General features: G+C 35.0%; 1 protein-coding gene across 3 annotated transcripts; it reads right to left on the bottom strand.

The window, feature by feature from the left end:
• Nucleotides 1-382: 382 nt before the first annotated feature.
• On the bottom strand, nucleotides 383-10863 carry LOC110817479 (heat shock protein 70 (Hsp 70) family protein). 3 transcript variants are annotated; one of them, XM_088217645.1, is made up of 16 exons: nucleotides 10705-10826; nucleotides 10496-10595; nucleotides 9522-10320; nucleotides 8366-8598; nucleotides 6953-7112; nucleotides 4810-5055; nucleotides 4564-4700; nucleotides 4082-4418; nucleotides 3827-3988; nucleotides 3398-3472; nucleotides 3218-3318; nucleotides 3063-3132; nucleotides 2471-2527; nucleotides 2310-2368; nucleotides 1095-1167; nucleotides 383-992 (listed from the first exon to the last, which is right to left on the bottom strand). In XM_088217645.1, the coding sequence occupies exons 3-16, from the start codon at nucleotides 10275-10277 to the stop codon at nucleotides 768-770; spliced, it is 2691 nt and encodes an 896-aa protein (XP_088073771.1). In that variant the 5' UTR covers nucleotides 10278-10320; nucleotides 10496-10595; nucleotides 10705-10826; the 3' UTR covers nucleotides 383-767. The 3 variants fall into 3 exon arrangements, with proteins under 3 accessions (XP_088073771.1, XP_088073772.1, XP_088073770.1); XM_088217646.1 differs by having other exon boundaries at nucleotides 10496-10557; XM_088217644.1 differs by lacking the exon at nucleotides 10496-10595 and having other exon boundaries at nucleotides 10705-10863.
• Nucleotides 10864-24270: the final 13407 nt, after the last annotated feature.

Here is a 24270-nt window from a genome sequence, read left to right as displayed (position 1 = left end):
GTCGGAGGAGGACAATGTCCGACTCTTTTTGAAAATATGTTAATATTCTTATAACTTTTTTTGGAGCAAATGAATAGAATAATCGATCCAGGTCAAAGTCAAATAATCGATAGATACCATAAATTAACCACAATATTTGATTAAAACCATGTAGAATACATTTAAACACATTCACATGTAACGTGTCTTAAATCAAATTAAATGCATTGATTTGTCAGATAAATTAACTACATAATATTTTATCAAAAATATAAAAGATACAGATGTGGGATATAATTTTAAGCACATTAATATCATTCTTCATCTAGTAATACTAAAAATAAAAGGAGGTGAAAGGACCTAAAGAAAAACTCGGATCCTTTTAACATAGAGAACAACTAGATAAAAAATTAAATTTATGAAATTAAGTGGTCAAAGGTTATTATTATGCAGTGCGAGATGATACATATTCTAAACCCCCCTCCTCCCCCAAGCGAGAAAAAGTATGCACGTGGCAGTTTAATGTACTAGGAAAATCAAAACTCCCAATTAGGGTATTCTCAAATTTCAATAAATGCTATCAGTACACTTACAGTTTACCTTCATCGTAAGCCGAATCATGCTAACCATCTCAAACCAAAATCCTACATTAGCAGCCGTTTTTCAAACTGGGTCTTGGTTTGGTGTATCGTATGCCATTTGCCACCATATGCATCTTCACTATAGCTACCTATCCATACTTTCTAACTGAAAATTGTGTATAATTTTACTGTTGGACCTACGCCTGATCATAACTCATCGTGACCCTCTGCTTCTTCTTTCGGTTCTCCAGCAAATCCTTCACCAGAATTATCTGCTGGTTCACCATTCTGACTGCCATTCTCAAAAGTTTTCTCCTTGGAATCTGAGTTGGAATCTATCTCTTTCTCTTTCTCCCCGAGGTCTGCGGTCTCATTGGTTGCGGGCTTCTCAACCTTGGGCTTTGGCTTGGGAATTCGATTAACGCTGGCAACCTAAGTACAGAGTAACCAAATTTCATTAGTTCTAAATTTTTGGCAAGAACTCACCAAACATTTACTCACTTATTTGAGCGAAGAGGACCTTTATGTCATTACCTTATCCTGCAAATCGAAGACCTTCTCATACACTTCCTCAGAAGTGAATGCTGGTTTGCTGAATCCAGAAGTTCTAGAGAAACAAATATATGAAAGGTAATTAGTTGTACTGCACATGCACATAAAATCTGGAAGTCTAAGCAATAAAACATCAGATTCAGGAACATACAACAGAAAATCTTAAGATAGATTTTGTACAGTGACAGATCATTCCCAACAATAAATTGGCTCGGCAGTCTAGGAAGATCAGTAAAAGATGAAGTTAATTTTCTTAAAAAGAATCCCCCCAAAAATCAAATTTTTTGAAATAATAATATTTGATTTCTTGAAAAGAAATATTTTTTGAAATAATCAAATATATCACCAAGTAGGTTTCTTGAAAAGAGTTTTTTCATAGTAAAATTTTTAGAACTTGATGAATGAACTTCATCATGCTTAAAGCTGATAAACCAAGCCAATGCTTAATATTATCATGCTATTAGTCTTTCTCAAAAGAGAACGCAATAATAAAACAGGACAAGAACCAAATGCTAAAAAAGTTGAAAAGCCATGGATCAGCTAAAGACTTCTAAACCCTCATAAAGTAGTAACAGTAAGAACTAAAAATGCAAACCACAAGAAAAGAAACATTAAGGAAAGAACAAAAACTTCTTAATAGCAGGGTGCACAGATTTTTGAAACTGTGTAGCTAAACTATACATTTCATTACAGAGAATTTTGACAATACGTATCTACTGGTCCTTTTGCATCCATTTCATGTTTGGAAAAGACCATTCGGTTTCTAAATAGCTCATCCTTGAGGACTATATGCCACATTGGCATTCATCATTCTATTCAAGAAACATTAAATAACAAGAGACGATTTTAGAACACTTAAAATTTGCAGGAATGACAACTTAAACCCTCATTTTCTAATTCAAACAATTAAAATCCTATACATCTAAATTGAACAAACTAAAATCTCCATTTAAATAGATGGATAAAAATGTTAAAAATTGGAAGCTTGTGCATCACATATAAAAAATTTGCAGAGTGTTTATACTCTTGCCCTTCAATAGCTCATATTTAAAGTTCTATACATAGTTCACACAGTATATCTCTAATTGATGCTTTCTGGAGTTCAAGATCAGGGAAATGTCTAATTTATTCAAAATCGTAAATTTTAGGGTTTTGACTGTGAAATTAAAATAGGAGCCTGTAAAAAATAAAACTCACTTCTGCTCAGCCTCCTTCTCATCCATCCACTTTCGGAACTTTTCAAACTCCTTTGAAACCTTAAGAACAAACATCCAAATATTCATGCATGAGCCTGACTATTCAGATATGCTCAACAGCCAAGTAAAGTATGGCAGACTATTTCAATGCAAACAAATTACCTCATCTATTCTAGCTTTCGGAAGCCAAGGCTTGTTTGTTTCCCAGCCCTGTATGATCTGAATGAACAGGAAAAGAAAAGAAAAAAGATGATCAAAAGCTGAACTCGTTTGGTACAATAAAGCCTGCAACTTGAACTAGCATATGCAACAATTTTTAGACACTAGTTACCAATTTGGAACCCAACAATTCATATTCTCCACAATTCCTATAGGTTATTTATTAAAAGGTTTACATATGTGGATCTCAAAAATCACCCTTAATAAGTTACTTTCCAATTGTTGATATGCTCCTCATCTTTATCTTTTTTCTTAAATAAAAAGTCATTCAAGGTACCAAGGTTGCGCTGCCCAAGGACAAATTATTTACAAAAAGGATCTACAAATAAAAGCTTTCTTGTTTATACTTGCATCCGCACCATGTAAAAGTCTAACTGGTTCATCCATCCATCTAATTAAGGGTTTCACGGCCTACATAATGCCAAAAGTTGAGGAAACCCTGCCCACATGCACCACCATATATATACACAATAAAGTAAAAAGATAATTTCTTTCTTGACTTGAAGCCAAGGTCATAACAACTATCTCACAGCACCTGTTGAAGTTCACCAAGGTATTTTCGAGCATATTCAACCGCTTCTGGCCGTGCAGTAAGTTCCTTAAATCTGCATATTAGGAAGATTGTATAAGCTAGCTATTTTAAGCCTTTGTGCAACTTCAATAATTTGCAAGAAACATAATTGGTCAGACCGGAAAAATATTGGTTCTCCAATAGCCTTTAATGAGTCTAAGCGTTCCTGAAACTCTGTAGCATTAGCATCTTCACCGTCAGTGTACAGCCATTCTTGTACCTGAATGTAAGGATGCCTATGTAAATTTTTTTATAAAGGGACCTTTGAGCTATTAAATTATAGAGGAAAAAACACTAACCTCATCAAGCTTTTGGATAAAGGATTGGCGTTCATCACTAGTAGATATCTTTTCAAACTCTTCATTTGTTTCAAGCTGCATAAGCAACATCATCAAGAAGTTTTGAAAAAGAAGTGTAAGAAAATATGCCCGCTTAGCAGAACTTGCATCTCACTAAAAGAGAAAAAGTAACTCATCCATGAGATCAAGCAGTTCATCCGATATAAACATAAAGTAATGTTAGAAGGAAATAATCAAGAAAAAGCTAGAAGTCTATTAGCAGCTACGTACGCTTGAAGTAACAAAAGGAGAATCAAGGTCTAATCCAATAGGGGATTCAAGAAGATTCACGATAGTTAATGCAAAAGATTTGATAAGATAGCATCACATAATAACAATGCCAGAAAAAGCAACAAGAACACTATTGAAATTAATGCTACTTTGTCATACCTTCTCTTTGGTAGCATATATATATCCTTCAAGGTTATTTTTCAACTCTGCAGTTCTTTTGCGCTCAGCATCCTTCTTGTTCAGTGCTTCTAATTTATTTTTCGCTTCCTCAAAAGATTCTTTTGAAAGAGTTGTTCCAGGTCCCACTGTTTTCTCTGCTACCTATAACCAAACAAAATAGGAAATGAAAATCAGGAAGAAAAAAAGAAATAGAAAAACTATGATGTAAGTTCCGAAGCAGCAGCTTCTTTTCACCTTTAGAGGCACCCTAAATGTCCGTTTTTTCAGTTTTTTGTCCATGCCAAGATCCGCTAAACTTGGTTCTTCAACAGTGGAGTTCGATGCATCAGTAACCATACCATCTGAAGGTGATTTTTCCTTGCTTTCTTCTGAAGTGTTTTTAGCACCAGCTTCAACTGATATGTTGGAGGAAGTAGTGGTTGCTTCTGCAGTCAAATTCTTTCTGGGAACTTCAACCCATTCTGATATTTCAATAACAGCATCAGCTCGATCCAAAGAAAGAATTCCAGATCTGCTTAGAGAGAAATGAAGATTTGCCTTGATAGGGGAGGACAAATTGCGAGATGAATACCTAGACAAAATGACAATAGCACACAAAAAACCATGTATCAGAACTCATTCAAAACTTTGGCACTGGAAAAAACAAAATAGTTTCAATAACTGAAAAAACTTAGACACCAATAGTCTGTATGGCATTTGGGAAATTGCTGTCTTACTTCTCACTTGCAGCTGCCAAACCGGAGACCGTATACTGCACAAACACAGGTGACACAATGCCAGGGGGTAGAACATCTTCACTATCATAAGTAAGTGAGACTTCAAAATCTTTGTTGTAGACAATGGATCTAAACATCTGTTAAGAAATCGATTCAAATAAGATTATGCAAACCAGAAGATAAAAGTTAATATTTAAAATCTTTCTTTTTCCATTTCACTCCAGTTTCCCACACGATGTTATTTACCTTACTGGGGAGCTTTTTCATCCGTTGTACAAGTAGCTGCCTGGTGCTCTCATCTTTCACAAGATCTGGCCCATCAAGTTCAACCACAAAACCATAGGAAGAACCATCAATCATTCCCAGCTTTCGGTTCAACTTGATTCCATCACTTAAATTTGCAGCATGTAATGCTGCCCCAAGAACAATAGCTTCATCTGCATCCAGATGTTTGTCAAGTTCTTTCTTGCCAACAAATTCCTGGAGTTTGTTCTGTTATAGAAAAAAAAACAACACTTAAAGAGTGTGCTTAGGGATTGCTAAAAGAAAATAAGCTTAAAGTACTAAAGTACTCTAAGTTATTTAAAGCAACTAAATTCTTATTTACAAAATAAGCAGTCCTAAAAAAAATTAATACAAAAATATATATTCATTACAAATATTTTATGACTTACAATTTAATATGTATATATTATTATCTTTAAAAAGATATCAAGCGGATAATTAACTAAATTAGTTAGATGAAAAAGAAAATACGAATTTAGAAAGTTAAGAAATATGGTGCTTATTTTCTACCTTCTCAAAATCACTTTTAAAAATCTAAGAAACATCCTAACTTTTATGTTATCAAGCATAAAGATTAGAACTGAATGCTTAAAGCTGCTTAGTTAAGAGTTATCAAATGTCAAGATAAGTAGCAAATAAGCAGTTAAAACACCCTCTAAATTACTTAGCTAGTGTTTGATATATGTGGTAAACAGCAAAAAGCTAAATTTAAAAATAAAAGTAAGGTGTTTGGAGTGAATAACAGTAGACAAAACAAATATGTTGTATTTTCACAATATATCAATATATCATGTAACCTAGATACTGTTACAATATTTGAGGTTAATTTATATGTTTTTAAGAGTTTTAAATTCAAAATTTACAGAGTTTTTTTTTTTAAATAACTACAAAAAAAAAAAAAATCAAAAGCCATCAGTAAACATTAGAAACAAAATAAAACAGCCTTTTCGATGAGAAAAAAACAGCCTTTTAAGTAATTGCCAGCACTGCTCTCACCAAAATTTACATAGTTTTAAGCTAGAAAGTTATTCAAAATTCAATAACCTAACTCAATAAAAATATACATTAATAAATTAAATAAAATATAAATGTTTGAATTAGTATTGAACTAATAACAAATAATTTAAAATAAATTTAAATTTCTTGTTTAATAAATTTGTTATAAATTAATACTTAAAGTTTCTACAAAACTAAGCTAAAATCTAATTTTAGAAAATCACCAAAAAATAGTAAGAGAGCATAAGTGGGTTATGATAGTGATGGATGAATAAGGTTAGTTTTTACAAGAAATTCTGTGCTTTCTTGTGGTACAAAATAGTCCCGTCATTTTTTAGGTAATAAATTTGTTCATTGAAAGTTTATTTTTTATAATATTCTATCCCTTCCCTTTTGCTAACCAAACATAACATTACACTTCTTTGTAGAGGTCATTCCTGCAAAATTGAGGAAACCAAAGACTACTTTATTCACTTTCCATGAACAGAAGAGAGTTCAGGAATACAGAACAGTAGCTAAAAAGAAAAGTGCAAGAAATTCTTCAAAATGGTATAGAAAATATTCAATACACCTCCTATTTTCCAAATGAGTTAACACAAATATGATTGAAAATATAGGCACAGATATCGGGATTTAATAAAAATCCTAAGATATTTTGCTGATAGAACTAATCATTGTATTTGTTTCTAAGAAGACGTTCATGAAATTTAACCAAAAAGGAGAAAAAAAATGCATGCCAAGCTTCTATAAGGAAACCCTGAAATCTCATTAAATTGGTTAATCAAAGCAACATATGGCTTAATGATGACTATATTTTTTTTCAAATTAACAATCTGCTCATAGTAGCGGATTAACCAGATGCAAGGGATAGATAGATGGATTTTACATAAAAAAATGTAAGGGCTAAAAGAAGCTTTTTGACAAGATTATCAAGCAAAAGAGATAATTTTAAATAGTAAGTTAGATAAGTGAATTGAAATGGTGAAAATGTGAACTGAGCTTGAAAATCTCAAAGATATTGACATAATCTGCTAGTAATGTGAAATCATAACTGCTTTTATTCATACACTAACACGGGAGAACATGCAATAGAAAGAATGTGCCAAACCTGCAACTTCGGTACCCTGGTAGCACCACCTATGAGTTCCACTGCATATATCTCATCAACTTTTAAACCTGAATGCTTAAGCACTTCTTTTACTGGTGCAAGGGCTCTGTCCCATAAATCTTCACAAAGTTCCTCAAACGTCTCACGAGTTATAGTGCTCCTGAGATGGAATAATAAAAGGTCTGAGGCATGCATATCAACTACGTGGATTTATTATGATAACTAGACCATGCATATCAACTACGTGGATTTATTATGATAACTAGACTATGCATATATATCAAAGTTGCAGTTTGAAGACAAGGAAATATGAATCTTTAATTTGGATTAAAAAACAAGCATAAATAGCATAAGGATTACTAGAATTCATATCTACCAGCGAAGAAGTCACCAGGAAAAAAGAAAAAAGCATGTTTAGATACCCAAACAGAAAGGAGAAAGTGTGACAAAAGTATAATGTGACAACAATAATATAAAATAATAATATCGTTGCGAAAATGCCATTTTGATGAAAAATTTCACCCTTTTTTGTACACAATGCAATATACAAAATCTCAACATCTTTTTGGACCTCAGGACAACAACAGAGCAAAAGGCCAAATTTTAAACAACTGAATCATGTCAAGCCTTATTTATAAAAAAAAAATCATGTCAAGCCTTAAAACTGATCCAACACTACTGAAAAAATGATCTACACCTCAATTGCTAGTATTAGAATATACGATTTTCTTCTTTCTATGACCAGATGAAATGCTAAAGAGATCCCTCCTTCAAGCCACTACCTTCTGATAGGTATTAAGACCAAATCTGCCATGAACAATACAAAGACTAATTTTTACAACAACCTCTTCCATCCGTTATTCAAGATATATTAGAAGAATTATGGAAAAGATCAACTAAAACTAATAGGACAATATTTTCTCAAAACAAAAAGTAATAGGACACTCAATAGAGTTGACTAAATAAGGATTCATCACTTATATATATATATATATAAGTATCTATTGTTTAACAGATCTTGCTTAATCATTCATACATTAGAAAACGGTCGATCATTGGTATAACAACTGTCTTTTAAAGGATAATCTGACACACCATAACAGCAGATAGACAAATCAATTAACTGGTTTTTTACTTCAAAGTTTGAATACCTTATTGCAGAAGATAGTATTTCAGCTTCACACAATCATTGGCCTTTTTCCTTTTTGCCCTTCTATTAAAGAAGGATCCTCTATTTAAAGTTTCCACATCAAAATAAAACTGCCAACTAGGATAAATACACAAAAGTCTTCAGAAAAGACTCTTTAGATGTGTTACAAAGTTCAATGTCAGCCAGCTAGCAAATAGTAAGTAATTAACAGAACTTTTATAACTTAGAAAACCATAGTAAATAATATGTTTAACTCATCATACCTAAAGTCCCGATCATCATAGATCGATTCAACAGATATTGGTGCCACAGTGTTTGCGCTTAGAATTTCTTTTGTGCGCTTAACCTGCTTTTTCAGTTTAGCCATTGCCTTGGGAGACTTTCTCACATCAACTCCATTTCCAACTTGTTTATTGATCTGATCTGCAAAGTATTCCACTAATCGCAACTCCATATTCTGACCTCCGAGTCCTGAGTCCCATCTCACATCCTTAACCTGTAGAAACAGTAAATTTCAACTAGCAGGTCAAGGGCAGTACATGACAAGCAGCTAAGCATTCAAACAGTGATAAAATGACAAACTATTTTGCCAAGGAAGACCTGTAGAATGCAAATGTTGGTATTATGTACCTATATAGAAAAATCTCATGACAAAGGATATGCATAGAAGCAAGAGCAATAGTGCTTCCATGAAGTACAAAAAAAAGCTCTATATGAGCAGAAGCATCCAAAAGTATCTAAAATGTAGACTGTTAAACAAAGGCGTAAGACTCTCTCATGAAATTGCAATATAGGCCACAAGGTAAATTGATTTCTATTAGAACAACCATAGCCTGTATGATAAAAATCAATTACTAAGAAAATGTTACTTAAACTAGTTTCTTACTAAATTACAAGATGGGCTACAATGTAAACTCCATTGTTAGTAAATCAAGTCAATTTTTCTAAGTCCACCTTTCAACTCTCAGCTCCACCCATGAATTAATATACAAACAAAAACAAAATAAAAACCATCTTCCAATAACAGAATATCTCAACTAATAGCTCTAAAGCAAGTTAGCTTATGAAGCTTTGATTTATTTTACAGATTAATTTTCTCTAAGAAATGCTTTCTATTTAGAAACTTGCACAAGGACGTAATTATTTGCCCACGCTCCATCGCATATTTATATGATATAAGTGCGAAGCTCAAACACATGCATAGACAAATCACCAATAAACAATATCAAGGGAAAAGTTAGAAATAGCTCTGCATACTTGCTGAAATGCAGATGCAAGAAGATACATACAATGAGAGAAATAAGCATGATGATCTACAACTCCATTTAGAAATTAACTCCTGTCAGAGGAAGCAACTGAAGTATGTGCAAATAAAAAATTATCAAACTAGACCTTAGCCTTTACTGAAGCAATGTTTACCTGAAATTGGTTTATAGAAACAGTCTTCCCATACTCCTTGCCATTATAGGCAGAGAAATACACGAGTGCTGCATAGGTACTGCTAGAACCCATATCATAAAATATTACGTGCCGCGACCCATTCGAGAAATCCTTATCAATCCCATACTGTAAAGCCGCACCTGAAGGTTCATTTATCAAGGAAAGCACATTAATCCCAGCCAACTGGGAAGCCTGGAGGAGCCCTCTACGCTCTGCTTGTCCAAAGTAGGGTGGAACGGTAATAACTGCATCCTTCACAGCAACCTTAGTATGGAACTCCGCTAAATTAGCAGCATAACTTAAAATCATAGCCAACAACTCCTCAACCGAATAAAGGGTGGCATTATCATCAACCTTCATATTAACGGCACCTCTAGAATCTTCTATGATATCGAATGGTAAATACATTGAATCGACAAAATCCTTCACATGTTTGTAGGGTTTCCCCAGCAGGTCCCTGAGTTGCGAATAGACTTTATCAGGATATCGAGCAACTATACCGGCGGCTTCTTCGCCAAGTAGGCGAGTGCCTGATTGAAATGCGACCAAGGCCGGAGATTTGCGCTTGGACATCTCGTTAATCGCGATAGAAATCGGGCTCTGTCCCGGTTTCAGATTCACAACGGCCACTTTGAGCCATTCCGAGCCTAGATCTATGCTTGAAACAGCTGACTGGGAGGGGATTGAAAATAGACAAAGTACAGTTAGGAATAGACCTAATCTAAGTAACATCATTCTGGTCTTCAATCACGATAACCTTAAGAATTGCAAGACTTGTCTGCAAACCATAAAAGCAACAGCATTAATGAAAGTTTTGAAAGTTAACCTTAACAAGCTACATTCTAAGCGGAGAAAATTAATTAAAACTTACAAAAAATTGAAAAATTCTGAATTTAAATTAGCAGCAAGATCGATGCAAACAAAAAACAGTACATTGGCTAAAAAAATTTTACCTTCACATCGTTTCCTGCGGGAAACTGAAAAATTGTATGTTTCTAAAACTATTTTCTTCTTCCTAGAAACATAACAGAGCATTTGAGAATTCTCTCAATTCTAAGAAAAAAGAAAAAACCAAGAAAAATGAATTCCGCGTAGCTCTAAGAAAAGTATATAAATAGAGAAAGACAAAAAATACAGAAATGAGGGTGTTAACGATAATGACCAGTAATAGTTAGATCGGCATTCTCTGTAAGTCTAGCTGCAGATTCAGTTTTCTCTGTTTGGTTGAAGAGAAACCTCGCGAGAAAGTGATGATCCTGCTTGGTTACTTTGAGAGCGTTCCTGAATACAAGGCGGGTTATTATATAGGGGTACTACCTGAAAAGTCTACGTGGAAAGTAGACTTAGGAGCTCCAATTATGTAGCGCCACGTGGATAATATTACAGGTGGAAGAATTTGAGACGTTTAGTGGTGTTGTGCACACGTTTGTCATAGATCTTAGTGTAAAGGAGAATTTGTGGGTTTTGGGAATTGTTGAAAATAAAAACTGTAAGAAACTTAGTCCAACTAAACATGGCTAAAAATATATGATATTCAACACAGTAAATATATATGGTAAAAATGGAAGAGAGGGCCACGGCTTGGAGAAGGGGAAGGACAAAAATATCAAAATTTATAGTGCAGTTTTAGAAAATGTTCCAATTGTATTATGATATTTTTTGTATAAACTAACTTTATATTATAAAATATATTCAAATTACATCATTAATTGTTATTAATTATTAACGTCGTCGATATAATTGTGTGTTCATAGATACTATATAAAATTCACATCGTTAACATGTAGCATTCATGTGGATTAACTCAAATTTAAAACCATTAAATTTTACAACCAACAAAACCTTAATCAATTAAATTTTACAAAGAGACTCTATCAATTTCATTTTTGAACATCTCCATATGAAAAAACTAACACTATCCCATGAACATGAACTACTTAACATTGACATCACCAAAAGAGAAAAAGAGATATTGTACCTATTGTTGACGATGTCAATCTTGGGAAACATGATATATTGCGCAACCGCCTTTTCCTTTTGCAACTATCCATTGAAGCATTCCACAAACTCGACCTAAGGGCTTATGGCATTATAACCTTGGGACCTCCTAAATAACCTACCCAACTTGTTATCTTTCTTGGTGCCTTATCTATGGCAATAATATCTCTGATCTATCATCTCCTTCCTCAAGCCCTTTATCATCTTAACACCAAGGTCGTAAACTATCTCAATCTCAGTGGTCTTCAATATCAACTTACAATCTTCAATACGACTCTTAATACAGCATGTCAGTTGATTTTGACCTCAACCACCTCCCTCGTTGGCCTTTAGTCTCTTCTTTTATTTGGACCTTGATGGCTTTGTAGAAAGCTTAGATTAGGACTTCTATTTTGACATTTCTATGGAGAATAATTCACTACTAGCTATCATGGCAAAAGGGATCTCTAAACCCAACAACTTACTTATGTCCATGGCAATTATTATTTTGCTCGTGCCTAGTTGACCCATTATAAGGATGTCACGTCCTATGATTTCTCCTTCCTTAATTATTTGGAGGATAAATCCGACAACTTTTTTTTTTCTATGGTCAAGCAAGAAGGTAATTCACATTCTCCCGATATTTAGCTCAATATAAAAAAAAACTCCAATAAAACAAAAGTAAGTTGCTCTATGTGTCGTAATAGAAGGTGACCTGCAACTAGAGAAACGAACACTGGTAAATATGAAAACAAGAACACAGAAGAAAAATCCTCTATGGTATGATGGAAGGCGATGGAAGTAGTTGGATGCTCGGTGGAGTTTGGGGTGAACACATTAGTTAAGATAAGGGACCTACTAATGTATTTTGAGTTAGTCCACGTAGATGTGATGTGTTGATGATGTGATATTCATGTGTTATCTATTTATGTACGTCGATTAATACATTATGGTTGTTATCGATGACGTTAATGACTAATAACAGTCAAAGAAGCAAATTTGAATGTTTTCTGTGATATTGATTTACATTAAAAAAAAAAAAACATTGGCGATGTAATTTGAATATTTTCTAAAACTACTAAGTGAAATTTGATATTTCTATCAAAAAGGAAGTATAGAAAAAACTAGAGATATGATTTTTACATTTTTTATTTCATGTATTCATATTTTAGATTTTAATTTAAAATTAAAATATTTTACATTTATATTTTAATTATTTATATTATATATATACATATAACTGTGTTGGATTCGAGAATATATTTATCTTCGTATCTAAACTCTCCATTTCAATATATAAAAAATATCTCCACCCAAACTGGCCTATTTCTTTTTATTTTTGTTTGAACATTGAAATAAATTTTAATAAATTAATTTAAATTTATCTTATTACGAATTTTTCTGACACCCTTTATAAGAACTAAAATTTTTTAATAATTTTATGTTCAAAATTTGGAAGTATATATATTTATTAAGAATATCATCTATTCTTAAAATCATATATCAGGTTATAATTTAAATTTATCATTTTTTTCTGATTAATTATTACGAATTCATTTTAGAAAAAAAATTAATAGTGCTAGAATTTTAATTATTTTTTCAGTTTTGTTTCGTTATGTATTTAGTACATAATAATTACATGATGCACTTCAAGTTGAACAAAATTTTATATTATATTTTTAAGTGAACTCATACTAAATTTTTTAAAAAATATATAATCACGAAAATTAAATTAAACTTATTTTTAGGATGACAATCAGTTCGATTCGAAACGAATTTTGAGAACCTCAACTTTGACTTGGTCATAAATAAAGAGACTCAAACTTGTCCCACATTTAAGATAAGTTCATAAAATTTATATTTATTTATACCATGCAAGTTTTTCAATTAAATCACTTGCTCCATTCTATTATAAAATCATATATTACAAAGTTTAATTTCCTCCTTGGGACATTTCTTCTTTGACTTACAAAAGAAAAATATAACGATAACAACAACAATACATAATTCCTTTGGTAATCGAATTATGTTGATAAAGATGGAGTTTAGTGTCGAGCTTAAGTATGGTGAAGTGGCCTTCTTGTAGAGCGATTTGAAGAAGATGAGAACCTAGATTTTAAATGACAGTAATTCAAAGAAGAAGTAGGATGTCAATAAGGACGTAAGTCTCGTTTCGAGCGTTGTTGATGCCCTTCAGAAGGAGCAAGCATAGTCTTTCTTTTTTAGCATTAGCTCTATTTTTCCCTTATTATTACCCTATGGATTGCTCATTTTTGGTGTGAAATTATCAAGGTGCAACAAAAGCTGGTCTTCGGCGCATCCTTAAGTCCTTTATAAATATCCACAACTCTGTCTTGGTCACGTTGTTGGAGCTTAATATGCCAGACGAGAAAGCGGATAGAGTAATTAAGAATATGGGATTCGACTACTCTCACAGAGTTGAGGCTGTCGAATTTTCAGGTGGCATTTGGATTATGTGGAAAGAGTTTACTCAGGTTAATATGGAATACAATTACCGTCATTTTATTTATTCTGAGATTAGCAGGAATGATGGTTGGGAGGACTTTTCTATCTCCATCGTCTATAGAAGTCCAAATCCTCAGAAGTGCAAAGACCTTTAGGAGGAACTCACATTATCGAGCAACACATGGATCGCTCTTAGCTCTTTGTTGGGGATTTCAATGTCAACTTGGATATAGATGATCGAAGAGGGAGGGTGGCTCAATGGTCTAAAGGCTACATTCTCTTTAACTATTTCATTAATGTTAATTCCTTGCAGCAGCTTGATTATGTAGGACTGAACTTTACATAGCGACGTGAGACCTTATTTCAATGACTTGATAGAGTAATTTGTAATCAGCGATGGTTCAACCAATTCCCAGAGGCCATCGTTGACCATCTTTTGAAAGTGTACTCGAATCATAGGCCTCTCCTGATCATCCCTTACACCTACCACACTCACAATAAGGACCTCAAACCTTTTTAGTTTTTAGTTGTGTGGTTATCCCATCCTGATTTTCTTAACTTGGTTAGGAGAAATTAGCAAAACTATCTCCCCATCTAAGAGAACATTAGTAATTTCAACGAGACTATACAAGATTGAAATAGGAATGTATTTGGTCACATAACTAAGAGAAAACACATCCTCTTGGCAAGACTGAATGGGATCCAACGAGCACTGGAAAGACACCATTATGTTAGGCTTCAAGGGTTGGAGAAATCATTGGAAAAGAAATTAGAGGAGGTGTTACTGTAAGGAAAAATACTCTGGAAGCAAAAATCCCGCTGTAATTGAATTTTTCTAGGGGACAGGAACACTATATACTTTCATGCTCAAACCATCTCTAGAAGAAAAAATAACAAAATTAGTATGCTGAAGGATGAGGATAGAAATTAGAGTACCGATGAAGGACAGCTTCGGATAATGGCCTCCAATTTTTTGAGCACCTTTATACAGCCGAAGATGGATTTATACCACATTACCCTGTAAGATGTTTGTTCCTGAAGTTAATAGCTACTATAGTTGCTCAGTTGGATTCTGAGGTGACGGACCATGAAATTCATGACGCTTTATTTAACATGCACCCTTGAAAACCTGCAGTGTGGATAATCTTCAAACAATGTTTTTCCAGAACCAATGGGAGACTATAGGCGAATCAGTTTGTGCAATTGTCAGGGGTACCTTTCAGGGTGAATAGTTACCTGCTGTGATTAGCAAGACCCTTATTACTCTCATTCCTAAAGTTGCAAGATCGAAGAATATTAAAAAATTCCATCTGATCAGTTTACTAACAATTTTATATAAAATTGTTACTAAACTCATCGCCAATAGACTCAAGAACCTTATGCCTTTTTTGGTTGGTCTTACCCAGGTTATCTTTGTAGTCGGGCGGAATATCACAGATAACATTACTATTACCCAAAAAGTGGTCCACTCTATGCGGAGTTTGTGGAGAAAAGACAAGTGGATAGTCATTAAGGTGGATTTAGAAAAAATTTATGATCGCATCATATGGGAATATGTGAAGGACACACTTCTTGATGTTGGTCTCCCTCCTAACCTTATCAGAGTCATCATGTATTGTATCTCTTCTTGCTCTATGTAATTGTTGTAGAATGTTTGTCTCACTAAGGAATTCTGGCCTACTAGAGGCATTCGGCAAAGGGACCCACTTTCACCCTACATGTTTGTGCTATGCATGGAACGACTATCTCATTGCATCAATAGCTTGGTGAGAAATGGTATGTAGAAGTCGATCCACCTTGGGAAGAAGGGTCTTATCCTCTTATATCTCTTTTTTGCGAATGACCATGTGATCATTGGAAATATCACTGATGAACAGACTCAGGTTATAAAGAAGGTTTTAGAGGAATTCTATGCAAGTTCGGGCCACAAAGTGAGTGCGACTGAGACATTTACTTTCTTTTCTCGCAATGTTAACATAGTTGAGGCTAGTCATATTAATAAGATATTTGGTTTTTAAGTCTTTAATAATCTTGGTAAGTATTTGAACATTTTGTTGTTATATGATAAAGTCAATAAAGATATTTATCACTATATCCTTGAAAAGATTAACCAGAAGTTATCTATCTGATACACTAACCTCATTTCTTTTACAGGGCATTTAACTTTGGTGAAGTCTGTCCTTATGACTATATTTATTTATACTATGCAAACCACAGCTTTGCCCAAAACCTTATATGATCATATTGAAGATGTGGTCAAGAAGTTTCTCTAGAACCAGGGGAATGACAACAGGTAAATCAGTCTTGTCAGTTGGGATGACATTTGCATATCTTATGACACTGTGGGAAGCGGTCTTCGATCTATCCATGAACAAAACCAAACATTTTTTTATGAAATTTGACTTTGCTATGGTTGCAAAGTCTGACTTCCTATGGGTCCAGGTCCTCACCCACCAGTATAGATATGTCTGACTTATCGTGGAATTACAAGCTGATGAACTGACTTCCCATCTTTAGTGTAACCTTAACTATCTCTGGACAGACCTTCGAGTTGGCATCAAATGGTCCATTGGTTCGGGAAAAAATGTAAAGTTTTGGGAAGACTGTTAGTTAGGTGACTTGGGGCCGCTTAAGCTTTTGGCTTTCATACTTATTGAGGAGCAGGGTCTCCATAAATGTGTTACAAATTACGTCGTGTCGTCCGGCCAATGAGATTAGGAGGCCCTACACCAGGATGCCGATGGGTACACTACTCCAGATGGCAACAATACGGACTCCTAAAGATGATAATATCCTAGACTCCTACTATTGGGGTATGACGAGCTCTAAGTGCTTCTCGGTTAGCTCGACTTACACCCTCTAGGAGAGCAATCATTGGCATTCGAAGGATAAGAACTGGAGAGACATTTGGCATTGGTCAAGAGCTCAATGGGTGCGTTTGTTAAAGGGAAGCTTTTAATAAATTAGGAGCGGTACTGTTGATCGTAAGTAAATGAGCTTCAAATGAAGCTCTTGTTAATGAGCAAACTTAGAGAGAGAAAGTTGATGAGAGAGAGGGACAGCGAAACAGAGCAAGGTTATGCAATAGTCTCTATTTCGCAATTTTTAGAAAGACTGTATTTTTGGAGAAGAAAAGACTATTTCTCATTTCATTTCTTGCTTGTATATATAAGAATGCAATAATAGAAACAGATTACATCAAACCAAACGATAAAATCAAAAAGCCCAAAATTCATGCATATACATTGCATGGTGTTTACGTATCCTACCGTGAAACAACTTCATGGTTAATTTGAATTCAAATTTGAAACTAAACAAATAAAAAATCATTAAATTTAATACTCCCCCTTAATGATTTTTCCACCAATCCCCACCTTTCCTCGCAATTCCTCAAATTTAACTTTAGACAGGGCCTTGGTTAGAATGCCCGCAAGCTGATCATCAGTAGAGCAATGTATCAGCTTGATTTCTTGATTTCTCTCAGCCTCACGTATAGCATGGTACTTAACGTTGATGTGTTTAGTTCTCCCGTGCATCACAGGATTTTTTGCAATGGCACTTGCAGACTTATTGTCTACATACAACACTGTAGGTGCTTATTTGTCCAGCTTTACATCATCGAACACTTTCCTCAACCAAATTGCTTAGTTAGCTGCTGCAGCTTCAGCTACATACTCAGCCTCAGCAGTGGACTGTGCCACATTATCTTACTTCTTAAACGCTCATGAGAAAGCACTGGAGCTAATTTTGAACAAGTACCCAGTTGTGCTACGTGCATCTTCCACACTTCCTACCCAATTACTATCACTGTAGCCGACCAATCCACTCTCAGCTCTTGCTTTGTATTGAACACCAAAATTTCAGGTTCCCTTCAAGTACCTCATCGCATGTTTACCAGCTTGTAAATGTGATTCCCTCGGTGAAGCCATGTACCTTGAAAGCAAACTCACTGCAAACAGAATGTCTGGTCTAGAAGACGTGAGATACAGAAGGCTACCAATTAGACTTCTGTAATTTCCCTCATCAACTTTGCTACTTTCCTCGTCCTTTAACAACGTCAAGTTGGACACCAGTGGTGTAGATACTGATTTACAGTGATCCATGTTGAATTTATTCAGAATCTCTTTGGCATACTTGCCTTGTGAAAGGAAAATACCCAAGCTGCTTTGATGAATCTCCATTCCCAGGAAGTACATAGCCTCCCCGAGATCAGACATCTCGAATTCCTTTTCCAATTTCAGCTTGAACTCCATCATCTTCCTTTTGTTACTGTCTGTCACCAGTATATCATCAACATATACTACAGTGATTAGCTTGTCTTCTTCTCTATTCATGTACAATATAGTTTATGTCATACTTCTCTCAAACCCACAAAGAAGTAAATATTTATCTAACTTATCATACTAGGCTCGTTGAGCTTATTTGAGGCCGTATAAGGCCTTGTGAAGAAGATAGACATGTCTCTCCTTTCCTGGATGAATGAATCCCGGTGGCTGCTCAACATAGATTTCTTCATTCAGCTTACCATTCAAGAAAGCCGACTTCATATCCAAATGCATCACACTCCATCCAAACTGAGCCGCTATGGCCAGAATGAGTCTAATTGTTTCATGTCTGGCCACAGGAGCAAAAGTCTCTTTGTAGTTGATTCCAGGAAGCTGGGAGTACCCATTTACCATAAGTCGTGCCTTGTACTTATTTATTATCCTGTCCGGATTCAATTTCACCTTGAACACCCACTTTACTCCAATAGGCTTTCTGTCTGCACTTGATTTTACCAGAGATTATGTATTATTCTTCTCGATCATCTTGATTTCCTCTTCCATGGCAAGCTTCCACTCTTGCTACTGAAATGTTTCCTCAACAGAGGAAGGTTCCTTTGAAGCAAAGCTGCACCTTTCATAGATGTCAGCTAAGCTTTTCGTTTTTGTTCTCCCTTCTGCTTCATCTTCTTCATCTTCTTCCTCAGCCTGAATTGGGTTTAATACTGACAGATATTTCCTTCCTTCTTCCACTATCACACAGTCTGGTTTGACCTTCTGCTTCTCCCAATTCTAGTAGCTCCTTTCATCCACTGTAACATCTCTTTAAATCATAAACTTGTTGGTTTTCAAGCTTAGAATTCGATATGCCTTTGCTTCAATACTGTAACCCAAAAATACTCCCAATTCAGCCTTCTCTTCTAACTTTGATCTCCTGTAATCCGAGACATGGTAGTAGTACACCGAGCCAAATACCTTTGGATACTTAGTTGATGGTTTTATGCCACTCCAAGCCTCCGCAGGTGTCATCTCCTTCACAGCCTTTGTAGACAGCATGTTGAGCAGGAACACGGCAGTGTTCACTGCCTCAGCCCACAAAGCTTTAGGCAAGTGTTTGTCAGCAAGCATGCTTTTTGTCATCTTCAGAATGGTTCTGTTCTTCCTCTCCGAGACACCATTCTATTGAGGAGAATATGGAACACCATTATGTTCCAGTGAATTCAAGGCCATTATCCTTCCTTAGGCACTTCAACACACAACCATTTTTTTTCTCTATAATAGCCTTAAACTTCTTGAATTCACCAAAAATTTGAGCTTTATTCTGCAAGAAACAAACCCAAATCATCATGAAAAAATCATCTATGAACAAGCTAAAATACTTGCATCCGCTCATGGAGTTTTTTGTCATCGGACCACAGATGTCAGAATGTATAAGTGTCAGCCTCTCTTTTACTCTCCAATTTGTTTGCGAAGGGAAGAATTCCTTGCCATCTGCCCTATCTGGCAGGCACCACATACTGACTCAGTGACTGCAATGTTTGGGAAGTCCTTGGTTAGGCCTCCCTTCTGCAGTTATTGTAGCCCAGCCGCATGAAAATGCCCAATGCACCTGTGCCATATCTCACCTTCTGTCACAGTGGCAACACTGGCCTTCTCAACTACTTCTCTGAGCTTCAAGGAGTAGGCTTGATCTTTTTTTTTTATGAAAGCAATCAATCTATCCTCATGATCATATATCCTGCAACAATTATCCTTGAATGCAACCGAGTAGCCTCGATCAGTCATCTGATTCACACTCATAAGATTCTGTGAGAGGGTAGGAACAAAATTCACATCAGTGATAAATTTCCTACCTTTCCTGGTTTCAATGGCTATGTTACCTTTACCCTTGATGGTTTCTAGCATACCATTTCCAAGCCGTACCTGGCCTGAGACTATTTTGTCAAGTGACACGAACAAGGCCTCATTCTTATACATGTGGGAGGTGCACCCACTGTCCACCACCCAGAGAGTATCATCCTCCACTGACAGCTCACTTAATGCAATGAGAATTGTAGCACGTTGCTCACTGGACACCTCGGTGATATTGGCATGCTGTAGTTCCTGCTTTGGCTACGATCCTTCTTGTTTCTGTTTCTGCCTGCAGAATTTCTTCTTATAACCAAGCCTTTTGCAGAAGTTGCACCGAACGATTTTCTTTCCCTTGTACCAACACTCATTTTCAGGGTGATTTGTCAAGGAACAGATGTTGCACTGAGGATATTTCTTTTGCTTACTAGAATTTTGATTTCCAGTTTAATTCTCTTCACTCCTTCTCCCTTGATTTTGTGTTGAAGAGCTACCTTTGATCTGAGTTGAAATTAAGGCTCCCTCGGTATGTTGTCGAACATACATATTTACCCGCTGCTCACTGGATTGAAGCTTGTTTATCAACTCAGCCGAGGAGATAGATTCAATGTCGGCAAGCTCCTCAAAAGTTGAGATTTTAGACTCGAATTTAGGGAGTAAGCTGATAAGAATCTGCTCTACCACCCTTGATTCCGAAAAATCCGCCCCAAGCAGCCTCATTTTGTTTACCATATCCGAGAGTTTGGAGGCATAGTCCTTCACTGATTCATTTTTCTGCATTCTGAGTAATGCAAACTCACTCTTCAGCCTCAAGATTTTCATCTTCCTGCTTTTGACTCCCCCCATCGAACTCTTCCTTCAGTTTCTCCTAAGCAGCCTTTGGTGATTCGAAGTTCATAATCCTTGAAAACACCCTATTCGAGACAGCCGAAAAAAGGCAAGCAATAGCCTTTGGTTTCTTGGCCTTGTCTTCCTCGTGCCTTCTGATTTGGTTTAGAGTGGCAGTGTCCCCTAGTGGAGGAGGATCGATGTCATCCATAATAACATCCCACAGACTTAAGGCTTTCAGATTGGCTTTCATTTTGATTGGCCATACATGGTAATTTTCTCCGTTGAAGTGTGGGGGAGGTGAGGTTCTAATGGATGTCATCGGGTTTTTGAGGGTATATTGATTTACCAGTCCCTTAAGATAAGGGCTTTGATACCACTTGTTGATCGTAAGTAAATGAGCTTCAAAGGAAGCTTTGTGAATGAGTGAACTTAGAGAGAGAAAGTTGATGAGAGAGAGAGACAGCGAAACAGAGTAAGGTTATGCAACAGCCTCTGTTTTGCAATTTTCAGAAAGACTGTGTTTTTGGAGAAAAAAAGACTACTTTTCATTTCATTTCTTGTTTGTATATGTAAGAATGCAATAATAGAAACATATTACATCAAACCAAACGATAAAATCAAAAAGCCCGAAATCCATGCATACACATTGCATGGTGTTTACGTATCCTACTGTGAAACAACTTCACGGTTGATTTGAATTCAAATTTGAAACTAAACAGATAAAAAATCATTAAATTTAACAGGTACTGATGTCACATGTCCTCTACTATGGAATGAAGTAGGTGTGGTGGTCCTATTGAAAATGTGCATCATGTCCTACGTAATTGTAAGGTGGCCAAACTGTGGTGGTTGAATATCATCCCCATTGAAGTCTAATCAACCTTTTTCAGTATTGTTGTAGATGAGTTATTAGTGTTGAACTTCAAAAACAATTGGCCCTGGTGCAAGACATTTTAGGATTGGAGAGTGATCTTAGGCTTTACTTGCTGGAACTTATGGAACCATAGAAATAAATTTATTTTTCAAGAGAGTGAGAGCAATATCGAGGAGCTAGTTAAGGATGCATCCCTCATGACTGATTTTATATTTATAGCTAATAATATGAATCTTTGTTTTCTTCTAAGTATGGCGGACAGATTTGAAAAACTTATTGTTTGGCAAAAAGCACCTAGGGGTTGGCTGAAGGTGAACACTGATGGTGCTAGTTATGTTGCAACTAATCTCTCCTAATGTGGCGAACTTATTAGAGATGAGAATGGTGATTGCCTAAGAAGCTTCAGTAGAAAAATTGGTAGATGCTCTGTTCATCAGGCCAAACTTTGTGGAGCATTCGATTGTTTCCAACTCGCTTGGAATGATGGGTTCTATAGCATCATTTTGGAAATGGATAAAGCTTTAATGGTGCAGTTACTCATTAAGGAGGATTACGGTACCAATGCGCATGTTGCCCTCGTCTGTGCGATCAAGCACTTGCTACTGCATGATTGACAAGTTCGGATTCAACATGTTTATCGCGAATGAAATAAATGTGTTGACTGATTGGCGAATACTAGCTTCTCTCTACCGATGAGTCTCATTTCTCATGTTCAAGTATCGAATGATCTCCAACAGCTCATCTCTGATAGTATCATAGGCGTTTCTTGGCTTAAAATGTGCATGACAACCTCTTAAGTTTTTTTTGGCTTTTGCCTCTCCTTGTATAAAAAAAAAGTAGGATGAAGGTGAAGGAACTAAAAGCTACAATTAAAGAAGAGGAAAGAAAAAAGTGAGATTGGAGAAGGACAACATAAAGGAAAGAAAAAACTGAAAGGGGCATACAAAAAAAAAGGAAGAAAGGAGCGGTTGCGACTACAATTAGAATGAAGAAAATGAGGGATGGCTCTCGTCCTCATATCTATATAATATATATATATATATATATATATTTCTTTTACTTTTAAAAAGTAAGAATTTAGAATTTATTATTTTTATACATATACGAGTGCAATTTAGGTTCGAATAGATTTTTTTCATTTAAGATCAAACCTTCTTTACCCCAATATGACACCAACAAAACTTTGACTAAAACTGACTTGTATTGATTTAGTTTCGATTAAAATCCGACACAAAATAAGTGGGTCAGTTTGAATTTGATGCATCATGACTTTTTTGGTATCCCTAATTATTTTCATTCATTTGCTATATTAGAAAAGTTTTAATATATTAATATTGTTTAAAAAGTAAGTCGATATCTATAAGACATCCAATAAATGAAATGATTCATGATATGATAGAAAAGAACTTACCATAACGCATGGCTAAGTGTAATATTATAAAATTGACAAATGGTAACAACAAAATCTACTATTTTTATAAGAAATTTCATAATCAAGTTAATCAATTATAGTTAATTTTAATATTATGGATCTAGCTATAAAAAGGCTTAGTGATTAATTATTTTAAGATATTAACACTCAAGACATTACTATCAATATTATACTCGTTACAAGATAATATTATAATTATTAAACTACGGTTAACTCAAAATGTTGAGAAATCAAGCTATATAAAAGGTAAAGATAAAAACTAGCTAGATACTTCATGCTCTTCAACATTTACTTTCATATTTCTTAAGTTCGTTTTCAACTTCTTTTACGAACTTGAGTATTAGAGTGTTCCGTTGGAATAAAATTTTAAATCCACTATATTCATCTTTCTAAATCAAGAGTATGTAAGCCACATCAATTGTCTGCTCTACCTAATCAACCTTAGACCAACCTTGGACTTAGACACATTAAATCACCTTAACTTTTTAACCATGCCTAATCAAGCTTAGACCAAGCTTGAGCTAAACACATAGGATCATCCATACCACATTAATAGTTAAACCTATCAATCTTGATTTGTCACTCCAATTAATCTCACAACGATGTCTAACTTAATTACTTTGTGCCTCTATGAAAGCAAATAAGTGATCATGGTGATTAGAAAATTATGAACTAAATTTACAACATGCTAGGGAAGAATTTTACTTCCTCACAATGCAATAACTTGACAAGAGTACAACTATCTTGTTTAGATAGTGAAGGAATAAAAAACATAACATTAAATCTTTAGAATTATAGTCAACGAATCTAAAAAAACAATTATAGCCATCATTAAGCAGTATGAAGCAGATTTTAAAGAGAGAATAAATATAAATCTAAGTTTAAGAAACATCATTCAAAATTAGTTAAACAATCTGACTTCGACCTGTATAGAGCAAATGCACGAACCAACATCTGGAAATGTTTAAAGGGTACTAAGAAAGAGGTTGAAGAGATAGAGAGCAAGCTAGCCAACCTCAACAAAACTAAAACAGATGC

This window comes from Carica papaya, chromosome 4, assembly GCF_054855325.1.
Source record: "Carica papaya isolate Zhongbai chromosome 4, ASM5485532v1, whole genome shotgun sequence".
NCBI classification, from domain to species: Eukaryota; Viridiplantae; Streptophyta; class Magnoliopsida; order Brassicales; family Caricaceae; genus Carica; species Carica papaya.
The sequence above is the reverse complement of the archived record's forward strand: the minus strand, read 5'-3'. Positions and strand labels throughout refer to the sequence as shown.